Source organism: Acipenser ruthenus, chromosome 25 (assembly GCF_902713425.1).
Source record: "Acipenser ruthenus chromosome 25, fAciRut3.2 maternal haplotype, whole genome shotgun sequence".
Classification (NCBI taxonomy): Eukaryota; Metazoa; Chordata; class Actinopteri; order Acipenseriformes; family Acipenseridae; genus Acipenser; species Acipenser ruthenus.
This window is the reverse complement of record NC_081213.1, coordinates 22208547-22222108: the sequence shown is the minus strand read 5'-3', so window position 1 is coordinate 22222108 and position 13562 is coordinate 22208547. Positions and strand designations below refer to the sequence as shown.

The window sequence follows — 13562 nt, the reverse complement described above, 5'->3', positions numbered from 1 at the left end:
TGCATTTTCAGAAACCCTATTAATTTCCATTGAATACTCTGAACTTCAGTAAGTGAAGCCTGCGTGACACTGCAAAGCGTTATTTTTAAACGTGGGTGCATTTGTGCCTACCTTCGAAATGCGCTCATGATATCGCGAGAAACACGAAATCAATCCGGGCGTGTTATGCTTCGCTTCTTAATCTGACGTCGTTTAATCAGCTGATCTTTTCCTGTAGTACCAGTTCCGCAGTCATGGCTGGAATTAAAATTGCACCACTCAGACCCTGGGACGATTTTTACCCAGGGACCGATCGATTTGCAAAACCAGACTTTGGTGATTTAACAAAATGGAACAACAGAGTCGTGAGCAACTTACTTTACTATCAAACCAATTACTTGGCACTGACTATCGTTGTTTTTCTGATCGTGGGGTAAGTAGCTTCACAGTTTGACGCTGACAATCTGTTTACTGTCGCTGTGGAAATTTTGAATGTTAGGTCTCTTTGTGTGTTTGCCAGTTTGACAGTATGCACACAAGGATGAGCTAAGGATACTTTTTATACCGTTACCATGGTCCGTACGACTGTAGACAAAATGCAAAACGCGTTCTAAATGCGTGTCTAATTGGTATTATTAATATGGTTGTTTAAAACATTAAAATAAAAATCAAACAGAGCATACGTTGCATGCCTTACTTATGCATGTCTTTTGTGTATCTTAAACTGTAGCAGTCACTATCAAAAATAGACCTACTTAGTAACAATCACAAACATAGTTGCAGTACGACAAATAAATAAAGTTATATATGTCCTGTGTGGAATTACAAGGTCCACTGGCCTGTATTATAGATTAGCAGTGATGTTACTAACTACAGTTTAGACATAATTCTTGTAAACATTTATTATCGTGTGGTTGACCACCACACAGACCCAAACCCTACAACCAGAACGCACCCATTGAAGTCTTGATTGCTCCGGATTGATTAAAGTTTTGGGGTATTTTCAGTATTTTCTAGGTCAGCGTTAAAGCACATTTCCTACAGTATACCAGGATGCCTGGTTTCACACCCCATTGTGAGATTGTTACAGGATTAAGAGCATCAGTCCAAAATGTAAATCTCTCTAAATACCTTTTTTAAATATCTTTTTTTAAAATACAGGATTGTTATCAACCCCATGTATTGCAGAATGTTTATTGGCAAGTGCAACTTGCAATAATTGGTGAGAATATTGTGAAAATAGCACTATACTGTACAGTATTTTACTATTGTCAATAATTATATCTGTAGAACACCGGATGACGTTTCAGATTAGTTATTTTTTCAGTTGGCTAGGTGACGAAGGCGGTGGATCTGTATGTGTACAGGGGAATGTAAACACTTTTATCAAGAGGAAATGCATATCCGTCCTGTGCATTCACCAATGAGCTACATCTTGTTCCACGGTATTTGAATATACAACCCTGTGTGTTTAACAAATGTAATTGTATACAGTAAAGGCTTAGTTTGCCCCTGCTGGCTGATGTTCAGAACTACACTGCAGTTGTTAAAAAGGCAGAAAGGATGAGGTAATGTAGATTGCTCAGGGATTGGTCAGCTTTGTCTCCTGTGTGCATGTGGGTTGTAAATTAATAGAGTGTAACATGATGTTAAACTATATACTGCAAGACATAGTTTGGTATAACAAAAAAACACAACAAAATGCAATTATTAAAAAATGCAGGATTCATTTAGTCAAGGAAGTTAAACATTAACTTCCAGATTTGTTTCCAATGAGATGGTAAAGAAGTTGATGATATAGGCTAGTGTCCCTGAAAGTGCCTCAGCTCCAGTGCAGGGTAAGGAGTTTTGTTGCTTCTCGCGACCGTTAGAAATGTTATGCACAGCCATTTTATGAACAAAACAAAGTCCTGTATACTAAAAATGAGAAAGTACAACAAAACAGTTTCCTAATTGTGTGCTTTTGGACGACAATGATTACAAATTAAGGGAGTAAGATCCATATGGAATGTAATTCGTGTCTGTGGTCTTCAGACTGTGAGTTTGCCCTGCAGGGCTATTGTTAATTTTTCCAGACTGGAAACATGGAGTCAGTTGATCTAAATATAATTTTTTGGCTGCTGCAGCCTGGTGACACATGTTGCTCTAACTTGCTACAGAGCCTCTGTTTAGTTTCCAGTTATCTCTGTTGCTAAGGACAGAAATATGAATTTATCCCAGAGCAACAACAGGTGCAGAAGTGGGGAGTGTTTTGTAACTGAACATTAGTTTTATCTTGAAACAAAAAAAAATATTTGTACTGTATAGGCCACTGCAGTGCCAACTGGCAATTACATAGTCACGGATACACAACTGGGTAATGCATTTATGTTTTCAAAATGTGTGTCTTTTGGAATTGATTAGAACTTGAATTTCAGATAGAATTTCCAAGCACTGCAAATACTGTTTAACTGAGGTATTGCGCAACCATGAAAGTATTGTGTATTTGTACACAGTGTCCTAGTCTGGAATAAAACCCAGTTCCCAGAGGCGAAAGTAGTGTTCTAAACACTGCGCCACATACTCAAGTGGCAAAAAAAAAAAAAAAAAAAAAACTGGCGCAAACCAGAGAAAGATGTGCAAATTAAGGTGTGGCCTAGTTTGTATAACAAATAAGAGCTACATTAAGTGCTGTATCTAAAACGCATTGCTATAGTAGGGAACCTAATTGTCACACATTGTGCTACAGCAAATTAACTGCATTAAAATGATTCATTTCTCAGTGACATAAGGAATGCAGCTCTAACTTTGAACTGCAGCACACTAACACTGGACCACATGCTAGCCACAGTTGTAGATGAATACAAACCGATTTACTTTAAAGAAGTGGTGAAAGGGCTGGGGGATGGTGGTTTTAAAAAACGTTTTTTTAAATGTTTTTCAAATAAATGGACGGGTTGCATGTGCAGTAGCAGTGTACTGGTTGTGTTTCATCGCTAAAATGCACAGCTTTGCAATGTGTCTTTTTAAAATGCTTTTTTAAAAAGGGGCTGCAGATATAAAGGAATTAGAGTACCCTCCTAAGCCATGTTTCTGCCGATGTTGATGCATGTTCCTGTGCTTGTGTTTGCGTTGCAGGATTTTAAACCCCCTGGCAATGATCCTCGGAGGAGTCGTGGTGACCTTGGTGTTTCTGGGCGCTGTCTGGGCTGGAGAAAACAAGGCTGTGATCAAGAACTTTAAGAAAAAAAACCCCACCGTGTTTGTGGTTGCTGTTATGGGAGCAAGTTACTTCCTCGTCTCACTTTTCGGGGGGGTGATGGTGTTCATATTCGGTATCACATTTCCAATACTCTGTAAGTTTGTCTTTTTATGTTATTCTCCCTGTTTTGTTTTTAGAGTGTGAACTTTTAAAATGTGTTGATTTTATTGTAGTTGCACATTAGTCCAAGAAAATAATAATGATTTCATTGATTAACTTCATTGTCATTGTGTTCAACAACAGTGCGGCAGTTTAAAAGTTTAGCCACGTCCTTTAGTTATCTTTTTTGTAATGAATTTAGTTATAAAATCTTGAATGTGGTTTGTATCGTCACAGCTTTTAACATTGCCTCTGTAATCGTCTTGGCCTGTTCCCTCTTGCAATATAATGTAACCTCATTAAACACCCAGGCTTTTGTAGAATGGTATGTGGGTGTTGGCTCAGTCAAGCAGTGGTATACTGGAACTTCAAGTCCTGTAACCCTAAGGAGTTGTCCAGCCTAATTATCAGCTTATGTTTACGGGTTGCTATGGAGCCGGACATCACAAATACTCTGAAAATGACATCAGATTGAATCGTTGTATCAGCAGCACAAAAGCACATGTGTTATCCACTGTGTATTTACTAGAAGTGTTCTTAACAGGGTTTCATTTAATAGATATATTGTTACTGTTTAATAACACATGTTTGATTTTTAACTGTAAAGTGTCTGTTCCAAACCCCCTCCCATTATTCTATAAAAATAGATAAATTACCTGTTTTGTTTTTTTTCATCTATGATTTTAGTGATCTTTATCCATGCCTCGCTGAGACTTCGGAATCTGAAGAATAAAATGGAGAACAATATGGAAGGAGTAGGGCTGAAGAAGTCACCTATGGGGGTCATTCTCGAGGCTCTTGGGCAGCAAGAAGAAAGCATTAACAAAATTGCAGATTTCATTGCTAGCAAAGTCAAAGAGTAATTGAAAACCTGACCAGTATAAGCAGCATGATTCTAACCATGTGGTGCCCTAACTATTTCATTTTGTATTACTGGAACACTGTAAAAACAAAATTGCTTTCCAACAAATCTTGAAAATCATTGGTTTTCAAAGCCACATTTGAATCCCATTGCTTTGTTGTTCACAGTGTCCATTACTCCCTCTTGCATCGTTTGCTATAGTTTACCTTGTCTTTTATCAAATGCTATACTTCTGTTGGTAATAAGTAATTAAGCTATAAGCAGACTGTCTAGAATATTATAACAATGTTTATAACAGTATATTGGAAATAAAAGTTGCATACTCAGAGTGGATGTTGTTTTCTACGTACAGTATGGTTGCATTTATATTGCTGTAAACTATTGCATACCAATAAAGGGACAAAAATAAGGCAACATAAATGTAAGCTACAGAAACTATACAACTGCATGTCTGGATATTAGAAAAAGGGTTTAGACTCAAAAGTAAAATTAATGTGTCAGGAATTCCAGTATGTATATAATATATTTAGGCATTTTCAGCACATCCATGTTATATTAATTGTAAACGGCATAGGAATGACATGTTTGTGACGACCCTCTATTTATTAAAAATAGTAGAATAGTAAAAGCACATTAGCTCGCAGTGCTGCCTCATAAGCTTTAACCCTGTCTTTCTTCTAGCAATCTGTTAGGTACATTTACAATTATATATGTGTTAAATACAGACTGTGAGGCATGGATAAAGCCTGAACCATTCTGTTGGCAGCAGTTGTGTAGGGTTCTACTTTTGTAAGATGGTTCTGATTAGCACAGCAATATAATAAACAACATTCCAGATAATTATCAAGATGGCTTTTCTATTCCAAAGTAGATTGCTGTGCATACGGTATGTCATTTTTGCAGTGGATTTTCTTTGTGGAAACAGCTTAATAAAAACCTTAAAATACGTCTGACGTTTTACTTTAAAATTAATTGCAAGCCTTTCACTCCCTATTTTCAGAGTTAAGTAAATTACTGACATTGCACATGGTATACCTTTTTAAATATTTCTGCCATCCAGAGTAAAGCAATAAAAGAGAGTAAAAAATTGCAATATAAATATTCTGTATGCATTACAACTATTATCATGAAAATAAATAGCCAATTAAAGCTACCTGTGTAATTTAAATCTATATATTTCTTTTCAAAATTATTGTATACCTTGTATTGTTTTACACTTTTTTTTTAATGCATGTATGTGCTGAACTGTTTGTGCAATATTTGCATTGTGACATTTTTTTTACTCCATTGAGTTCCAATCAGTAGGTGCAGTTTTTGCAGCAAAGATAGACAACAACAACCCTAATGTGCTGCAAAGGTACATGTGTCCATTTTTGGAGGCCTGTCTGGTTAAGATCACAAGACAAAAACAACGTTGCTTCCATGACCAGTAACTCACATTACAAAACATCAATGCTAATATAGTAGGCACATGTTTTGGCTATCCGCCTTGTTTGGTCCTATAATTACATGCAGTGTTCTAACCTTACTACAGCTGTACTGTTACTGACATGAGCAGCCTCTTGACTGGCATAGATAAGATTCATAAATGGTTAACACAGAACCAATGCACCAGCAGTGCTGGTATGTAAACTATTCAGATGTAATTTGAGCTGCAATCTGCAGTGGGTATGTGGGAGGTTTTTTTTGTTTTGTTTTAGTCATGTTTAATAAGAGATTCACTAAACTCAGTTCTGGTTGCTAATCCAATTTATTCTAGTACAAAAAAGTATTTTGTTTATATGCAATGTACCTTCCAAAAATGTTTGTCTCTTGCAAGTGCAATGCATTGGAAAAGTTAAATAAAAGAATGAACAATATTGGATTTCTTTGTTTTTTGTTTGTACGAGCCATTGCATGTGGATTATTAACAGTTATTCTAGGTTCTATTTACAGTTAGTAAAAATGTATTTGTTCGGATTGATGGTTTTTCAATGCCACATAATTGTTTAGTTAGTTTGATTAAAGAGCTTTAAGATTTTAAAAAATATATACAGCTGCCATATCAAATGTGTTTTAATGAAGGAAGTAATTCACACATTGACAACATACCAGCATGCTGCAATGGGGCTGTGCACAAGTTTCTAATACTCAACACAACATTGTTAATTTAGTTCTATTTTATCAATGCAGTACTCTATTAGGTGTGATATATTCACTCTTGTTAACTCATCAAAGATACACACTGAAAAGTTAGATCCCTAATTATATTTTATTTGAAGAAGTACAGTAATAGATCCTAATGCATCAGATAAAACCAGGCATATCCAATTGCCCTCCTCATTAACACCATGCTGGTGCAATAGTTCAGACTGGCCTCTGTGGGTTCACTGTCACCATTTCCAGCAGCACCTATATTTTCTTGGAGGCCACAAAATGCTAACCAGGTCCAGCCCTGAGTAGCTTCTTCAAACACTGCTTGAACTTACACCATTTGCTTTACTTTTTCATATATTTTACTAATATAGTGTGACCTTCCACAGGTAGGTACTGTACAGTTTATAAAGTCTCATTCACCAAAAAATAAATTACCATCTAAAAAACGAAAAAAACCCTATTTTACATCAACATTTTTGTATGGTTTGTCACAACAAAATTGGCACACACATTTTACACTTACAAATACATTTTATATAGATTTGAAACAGCTGGTAGCTTGTCTAAATGTCACATATTTCAGAACTATAGTCATAGCAGAGTACAAAGCCATTAAATCATTTTATATTCTCTACTTTTCATTTACCAGTAGTTTTCACTTATTCATCTATATTAGGAAAACAGAATAGCGCAATCCTAATGAAAATGCAGGTTTTAAACTGAAATGTCATTTGAATGGCATGTATATTCTAAAGGTGTTTTGTTGTTTCTTCAAAAAAGACTGGTTTCGCTTGACTCCAGGCATTTAGGCAGTGGAACCTGTGGGAGAAATAAATATATGAGGTGACTATTAATGTGTAAATGCGTGAAGCATTTCAGGGTACTCATTCAACATCAACAGAATGTACATGTAGAGCCATGCAACACAAGTACAGTGTTATTGTATTAAAATAGATATATTTCACAGTTATATGGGCATTTAAAACAGCATACTACATTTGTTTGACCTTAAAGCCATAATTGTGAAGTCTTCACCAAACCAACTAAAAATATAATGACGTCATTTTATGGGTTGTAAATATTGTTAAATGATAAACAGTAGCTATTGTACCTTGTACAAATATTTACTGCAGCTAAGTGCATGCACTTAACACAAGGGTTAAACGCATTACAAGGTCTGAGAATCTCTTTAGTTCTTCACTATCACAGATGCTTGATAATTGCCTCATACTTAAGACAGGCTTGAGGGCATTTTGAGGAGATGTATTTTACAAATGTAGCAGTAACTAAAATAGCAACATCTATGCAAAACATGACAACTACACAATAAACAGATAACATCCTGTAACAAATGTCTATGCACACTTTTGGGTTTCCATGAAAAAGCCTTTAATAGCTCAGCCAGTAAATTCAGTTACCATGAGCTATGTTAATGTCTTGAGATAGAAGGTTTCTACAAATGCAGGTAAAGGGTTTTGAATAGCCATATAGAAGATATAGATAGCACCATTTTGTTGTGTCTCCTTTCATGCATAGAAACCTTAGTGCTATGTTGTCATTCATAAGTCATTCATTTCTGTGGTAATTTGTACATTGTTGGTAATACTCACTGCTTTGAGATAAGCAACATTGCTTGTGCGAATTTCATTAAGTAGAACATCCCTGGGTGTCATGTCAACCTTGGGTGCCTGCCGTCTTCTGGGAACAGGCTTTAGAGTCTTAATCACGTCTTTGAGATTGGCTTTCTCATTCTGTTCTAATGTACTCTTTGCAACCCTGTTCTTTGGTGCCTTCTTGAGTTGAATATCCTTCAGCGGATTTGGCTGATCATTCTTCTGTATCGGAGGGAACTGAACAGGTTGTTTCTTGAGCTGGAGCGGAGGACTTGGTGCTTGTGGTGGGTAAGGCTGCATAATCTGCATTGCAGGCAGGTAGTCACCCAACATCTCCCACAGACCTGGAGGAAGATTTAGGCTGTTCTTAAACCTAGCCATCATTTGCTCCTGGTCTTTTGCTTGTTGCTGCTTTTGATCTTCCATTCTTTTTTGTCGCTGTTTGTCAAGGTTCCTGGTCAGTAAGTTAGTGACCACCATCCTTGGACCAGGAAGCTCAAAATGATATCCCATCTTCAACAAAGTGTTGTTTGCCTTTAGGAGCCTGGAGACCTCCATTTCAGCATGGTGACCCAGCATGTGTCTTTGATTGTGGAACCTCAATTCAGTGAGCGTCTCGTTGAACTGCAGACACCTCATGATAGCTATGATTCCCTTACCTGTGATGAAGTTTGACTCGATATTCAGAGTGGTGATGCTCCTATTTTCACGGAGCATGTTGGCCAAGGTGTACGCCACATTTTCATCTGCTCCAGTGTTGGCAATGCTGAATTTTGTCACATGCTTGTTCTTCTTCAAGGCGTTCACATAATCTATCAGCATTTCCTTAGGAATGTTTTCAATGTTATTCAAATTAACTTCTTTGATTTCAGGATTGTTCTGCTTGATCTTGTTCAAGGTTGTATCTAAATTGGTTTGGTTTCCCGAAGGCCTTGCTGTTAACTTGATAAAGCTATCACCTAAAGCTAGTTTCTTTGGTATTTGGAGTTTGGATATTTTCTTCTCTTCTTTTTCCTGGTTTTCTACAAGCTCATTTGTTTCTGCAGTATTGGTTTCATGTATTTGTGTGTCTCTGACAAGGGCCACTGTGTTGCAGTTGTCTATGTCTTGTTCTCTGTAAGGTGTCTCTGCCTTGCTTTTCTCCTCTGCATTTTGCCTTTGCTTTTCATTCTCTGGTTCTGGTTCTTTGGTAGCTTCGTCCTCTCTGCTTGTATCTTCCTCTTGGTTTCTATCAGAAATACTGAGAGAAATTTCTCCTGTTTCTTCAGGACATTTTGGCAAGTCTTGGATGTCTTGAATTTCTCTTTCTTTCTTGTCTTCCTTTTCTTCTACTTCTTTCTCTCCTTCTTCCTCGCCTTCTACTTCTTTGACTTCTTCTATTTCTTTCAGATCTTCATCTTTTTCAAAGTCTTTTCTTGTATCTCGCTGTTAGGAGCATATAACAATTTTAAAAATGAAATTGCTGGTAGCATTTTAGTGCCCCTTTAATATAAATGTATATGTAGAATAGATGGGACCTTTCTGGACAGTAGAAAGTGGGTCTCCATATTTTCTAAAATAAATTTATAACTAGCAGGGACTAGGTCAGAACCATTACCTGTGCCTATCTGCTGCTAGGTTCTTTCTTGCAAGTTGTTAGATACATTTGTATTCTTCCTTTAAAAAAAATAAGGTTAAGAACATTGAGTATACCTGGTTCTGTGTTTATTTGTTTATACTTGCCAGGAAAATACTAAGCATTGCCATCGTGTCAGGTATATGTGCATTATACAGGTATGACTGTAGACCTGCTTGCATAACCTCATTCATCATTGTCCGAAGTAATACTGATTGTACTACATTCCTAGTTGGAAAAACATACTTTTTTTTCAGATATATATTCCACTTCACTGGCTTTTAAAAAAAAAAATGCTAGTAATTTAAATGCATATTCTTGTTTTATTTTATTTTTATTCTACAAGACTTGGCTTCGCTGGAATCAAGATACTGTGTTCAATGAGTTTTTTCTTTATAAATCTTTCATATAAAAAATTCCAGGTAATAAATCTTCCCTGGCAAGCCGGCTACTTATACTCACCAGCAGGGGGAGAAGTTGCCCCAATTGAGAGCCTTTGAGCTTGCTGTGCAGGCTGTTGTTGGAAGAAATAACAATATTCTTCCATAAAGATGCTCTATTTTTGGAACATGCTACTGTTTTTGAATGTAAACCAACCTTAATCTAGTTTCTGTGACTAAATGGAGCCAAGTAAAAAAAAAATATATGCACGCATATAGTAAAATATATGTTACAGTAATATATATTCTTTACGGACAACCATACAATACAACATCCATTGAATAGTATATAATGCATCTTTAAATTTTGTTTGTTCAGATTATGAGGCAATGGCTGTAACAGTGGTACTGTAAATATAATTAATAATACGATTATTATTTTAATTGGTAACCTTAGTGTTTAGTGTATACCTGCTGAACACCAGCATGAACTGGTCTACCTTTTCCTTCAGGATCTCATGCTCACCTCACTTGGTAAAAGAGCCGTTGGAAGTCTTTCTTCCTCCAGCATTCGCTTGGATTCCTTCTCCCAGTAGATATAATTTACCAGAGACCTGTGATCGAACGACCCTGTTGGAGGCTTCTCTGTCTGGTCTTTCTGTCTCATTCCAACTGGCACCTCCTCATCCGGGGCAAGATCGTCCATTTCACTCTGAAGCTGCTTCAGTTCTTCGGGTGACAGGTTCGCGAGGATCTCATCTTCGTCAATGTCCTCGGTATAGGACTCTTGGTCAGACATTGTGTCTTCAGATGCCTTGTTATAAGGTGCCTTTTCAAAGCGAGCAGAGACAGCTCCACTGGATCCTTCAATCGATTTTTTTTTGCAATAGGTTTAAGTTGTGGATTTTGTTGTCCCAGAGCTTATAGTTTAGTGGCTTGTGTGTCCATGCCCCACGTCTGTTCTAAATTAAGCCCTGCATGATGATGTGGAAGGTATTTATGTTGCAAAGAGAAGGGATACTGACGTGCTCTTTTTTCAGAAACTTGTGTCAGCTGTGTAGGCCTTCCTGACATTTCTGTACAGCTGTGACTGGTTGAGAAGGGTATTATTGACAGCACCAGGTGGGAGCACTAGAACCCAACTCTCACTACAGTGTGTCATGCAGGGTCCTTCCTGGCTCATTTGGGGTTATATATTGAGGTGTAAGGGGGGCCCTGATCATTCTGTTATGGCCTCTCTTAAACCTTTTTACTGAAATTCTAATTAGAATGCTATCTCTGCTATGCCACGGTATAAAAATAAACCTCATATCATTCAAATAAAATCTTTGTTTATGAAACCCGTAGCAGCTGGATGCGTGTACTGTATCATCAGCTTCAGAAACAGCGTTGTCAGATCCCAGACGCTTACAAATATGTATACAAACTATTAAAGTAACAAAGATGATTTCTACTGTGTTTATTAAGGACGTGTCTCTAAAACATTGAAATGCCTTTATTGGAATAATCATATGGTATATTTTCATAAGCTAACCTGTCAGTTGAAACATTCTTATTTTTTTATTGAATCCAATGTAGGCCTGATTATGCAATTGCATTAATTGGAAGGTGAAAGGTTATGAAAGGTGATAATTGCACCATAAGTGGGTCTAAGTAGGATTTGATACACATCTAAAACTGTTTTTATAAAAGGAATAAAACATATCATGCCCTGTTTACATAAACTCACCAGCTAATCTGCAGTGGAAATATTCTTGAATACACTCCCTATTCTGAATGCTTGGCTGGTCACATTTTCTCATGCATATCACTTGTGCATGTATTGTGCCTTCATCTGAATCTTCTTTGGCTGATACCCACACCTTTAGAAGTTCACTATAAATGAATGCTCATTTTTATTCAATACATTTATCAAGCTTTGCCACACCTGTTATTTACCACACTTGCTTAATACACTTTGCTATCCTTTTTGGTTTTTCATCATTCATTGTTTGTTTCACAATCTTTCTTATGTAAATTATTTATGTACTTCTTAGTGTGCATGTTCAGGGCTTTGTTTTGTTTTTTAAACTATAGCCGGGACCAAATCAAAACTCTGACAACCCGCTAATCGCACGCAACAAAACTATTTAATAGCGTTTTCTTTTTATGAGTAGAAGAAATAAGATACTTACAAAAAAAAGAAAACGCTATTAAATACAGTTTTGTTGAGTGCGATTAGCGGGTTGTCAAAGTTTTGATTTGGTCCCAGCCTAATATTTATTTTTTTTGTTTTCACCATTATTAAAGGAATTAAAGCATTTTAGCTACGCGTCAGATTTTAATTATCATGTACAATTAACCACAATTGAAACAATAGTTTAATTATTTATTACTGCAATAAATGCGTTATTAAACATTTTTTTGGTTATTAAACGTTTTTTCTGCCCCCATGTGGAGTAAATCATGGCTGTGTATATACAATTACCAGAGCAATGGCAATAATGCAAAGAACAAATTGAATTGGTATGGTAGGTCAAGATTCATGCTGATCGAAGTCTGTGAAACTGGACGTATACATTTTAAGTGTAATCAGTTTAAGTTACCTATATTAAATGCAGCTGCATTTCAAACAATCTGGGATGTGACTCGTCCTGTAAAGGCATGCTCAGCAAATATTTCATTTTGAGGTTAAGTGTTCTATTTTAAGGGATGTGAGTGATAGGACCTGTTTAGACAAAGGTTGCCGTGGTAAGCAGTGAAGGAAAGAGCATGTACAGACATTGGCTATATCACCCTCTTGTTGTTTAGTACCTCAATCATATGCATATCACTTGAGGACTCTACCAGACTAGTTATTCTGTGGTTAATATTTTTTCCAGTCCAGTCCAGGTTTAACTCCAAGCAGGTTCTAAAATAGTTACTTGAACCTGCTAAGAGGCAGTTAACTAATTTAGGACCTGCTTGGAATAAAGACCAGGACTGGAATGAATCTTGGGGGCCAGAATAGAGTATCACTGCTCTTGATAATTGTACAGCTTCCCAGTTTGTTGCAGAGATGAAATGTTTTTGGTCAGATTAGTGCAACCATACAATAACGCTAACTTTCTGAACAAGGTTTATAATTCAACAAATAACATGAAGAACATAAAGAAGAATTGCAATGTTTCAGGCAGGAAATCAATAGTATTATTAATACAAATTCCTAGTTCATTGCATTTATTTATTAGTCAAACTACAAGCCAGTTACCGGCAAGTTCCCATCAACCTATAAGGTATATAAACCTACTTCACAAACTCAGTCCTAACATGCTTTCAAATTACCACCTCACTCCCAGCCTTGTCCTATGTGGGGGCTATAGGGGAGCGGGGATGAACAGGTCGCATAGATGTATTATTTCATTGCTTGGGTTAAATGTGGTTATTTAACATAAGATTGTCCTGACTGAAATAGTAGTTGGGAAAGACCTTTGTACAGCCAGTGTGGTTAGGCACCACCCTTCAAATGACACTGGAATGTACTGTATAAACATAACCTACAGGATCAGCAAGCTCTCTGAGTAAAGAGGTGCTGCCTGGAAGATAATACTGTGCCTTGGTACTTAACAACTATCAAAAATGTACTAATGGCAGCAAAGTATGGATTTGCATTTCATCT

General features: G+C 36.7%; 2 protein-coding genes across 2 annotated transcripts; one reads left to right on the top strand and one right to left on the bottom strand.

The window, feature by feature from the left end:
• Positions 1-193: 193 nt before the first annotated feature.
• LOC117411765 (PRA1 family protein 3-like) lies at positions 194-6040 on the top strand. Its single transcript, XM_034904110.2, has 3 exons — positions 194-412; positions 3097-3314; positions 4007-6040. The coding sequence occupies exons 1-3, from the start codon at positions 234-236 to the stop codon at positions 4180-4182; spliced, it is 573 nt and encodes a 190-aa protein (XP_034760001.2). The 5' UTR covers positions 194-233; the 3' UTR covers positions 4183-6040.
• A 207-nt stretch (positions 6041-6247) lies between these two features.
• Positions 6248-10933, bottom strand: LOC117414107 (leiomodin-3-like). The gene is made up of 3 exons (XM_034906348.2): positions 10452-10933; positions 7928-9355; positions 6248-7136 (listed from the first exon to the last, which is right to left on the bottom strand). The coding sequence occupies exons 1-3, from the start codon at positions 10722-10724 to the stop codon at positions 7089-7091; spliced, it is 1749 nt and encodes a 582-aa protein (XP_034762239.2). The 5' UTR covers positions 10725-10933; the 3' UTR covers positions 6248-7088.
• Positions 10934-13562: the final 2629 nt, after the last annotated feature.

Coding starts and splice junctions, on each gene's coding strand:
- LOC117411765 (XM_034904110.2), top strand. CDS start 234: ATGGCTGGAATTAAAATTGCACCACTCAGACCCTGGGACGATTTTTAC. Junction 413..3,096: donor GTTGTTTTTCTGATCGTGGG/GTAAGTAGCTTC, acceptor TTTGCGTTGCAG/GATTTTAAACCCCCTGGCAA. Junction 3,315..4,006: donor TATCACATTTCCAATACTCT/GTAAGTTTGTCT, acceptor CTATGATTTTAG/TGATCTTTATCCATGCCTCG.
- LOC117414107 (XM_034906348.2), bottom strand. CDS start 10,724: ATGTCTGACCAAGAGTCCTATACCGAGGACATTGACGAAGATGAGATC. Junction 9,356..10,451: donor CGGCTCTTTTACCAAGTGAG/GTGAGCATGAGA, acceptor TGCTCCTAACAG/CGAGATACAAGAAAAGACTT. Junction 7,137..7,927: donor ATGTTGCTTATCTCAAAGCA/GTGAGTATTACC, acceptor TTTCTCCCACAG/GTTCCACTGCCTAAATGCCT.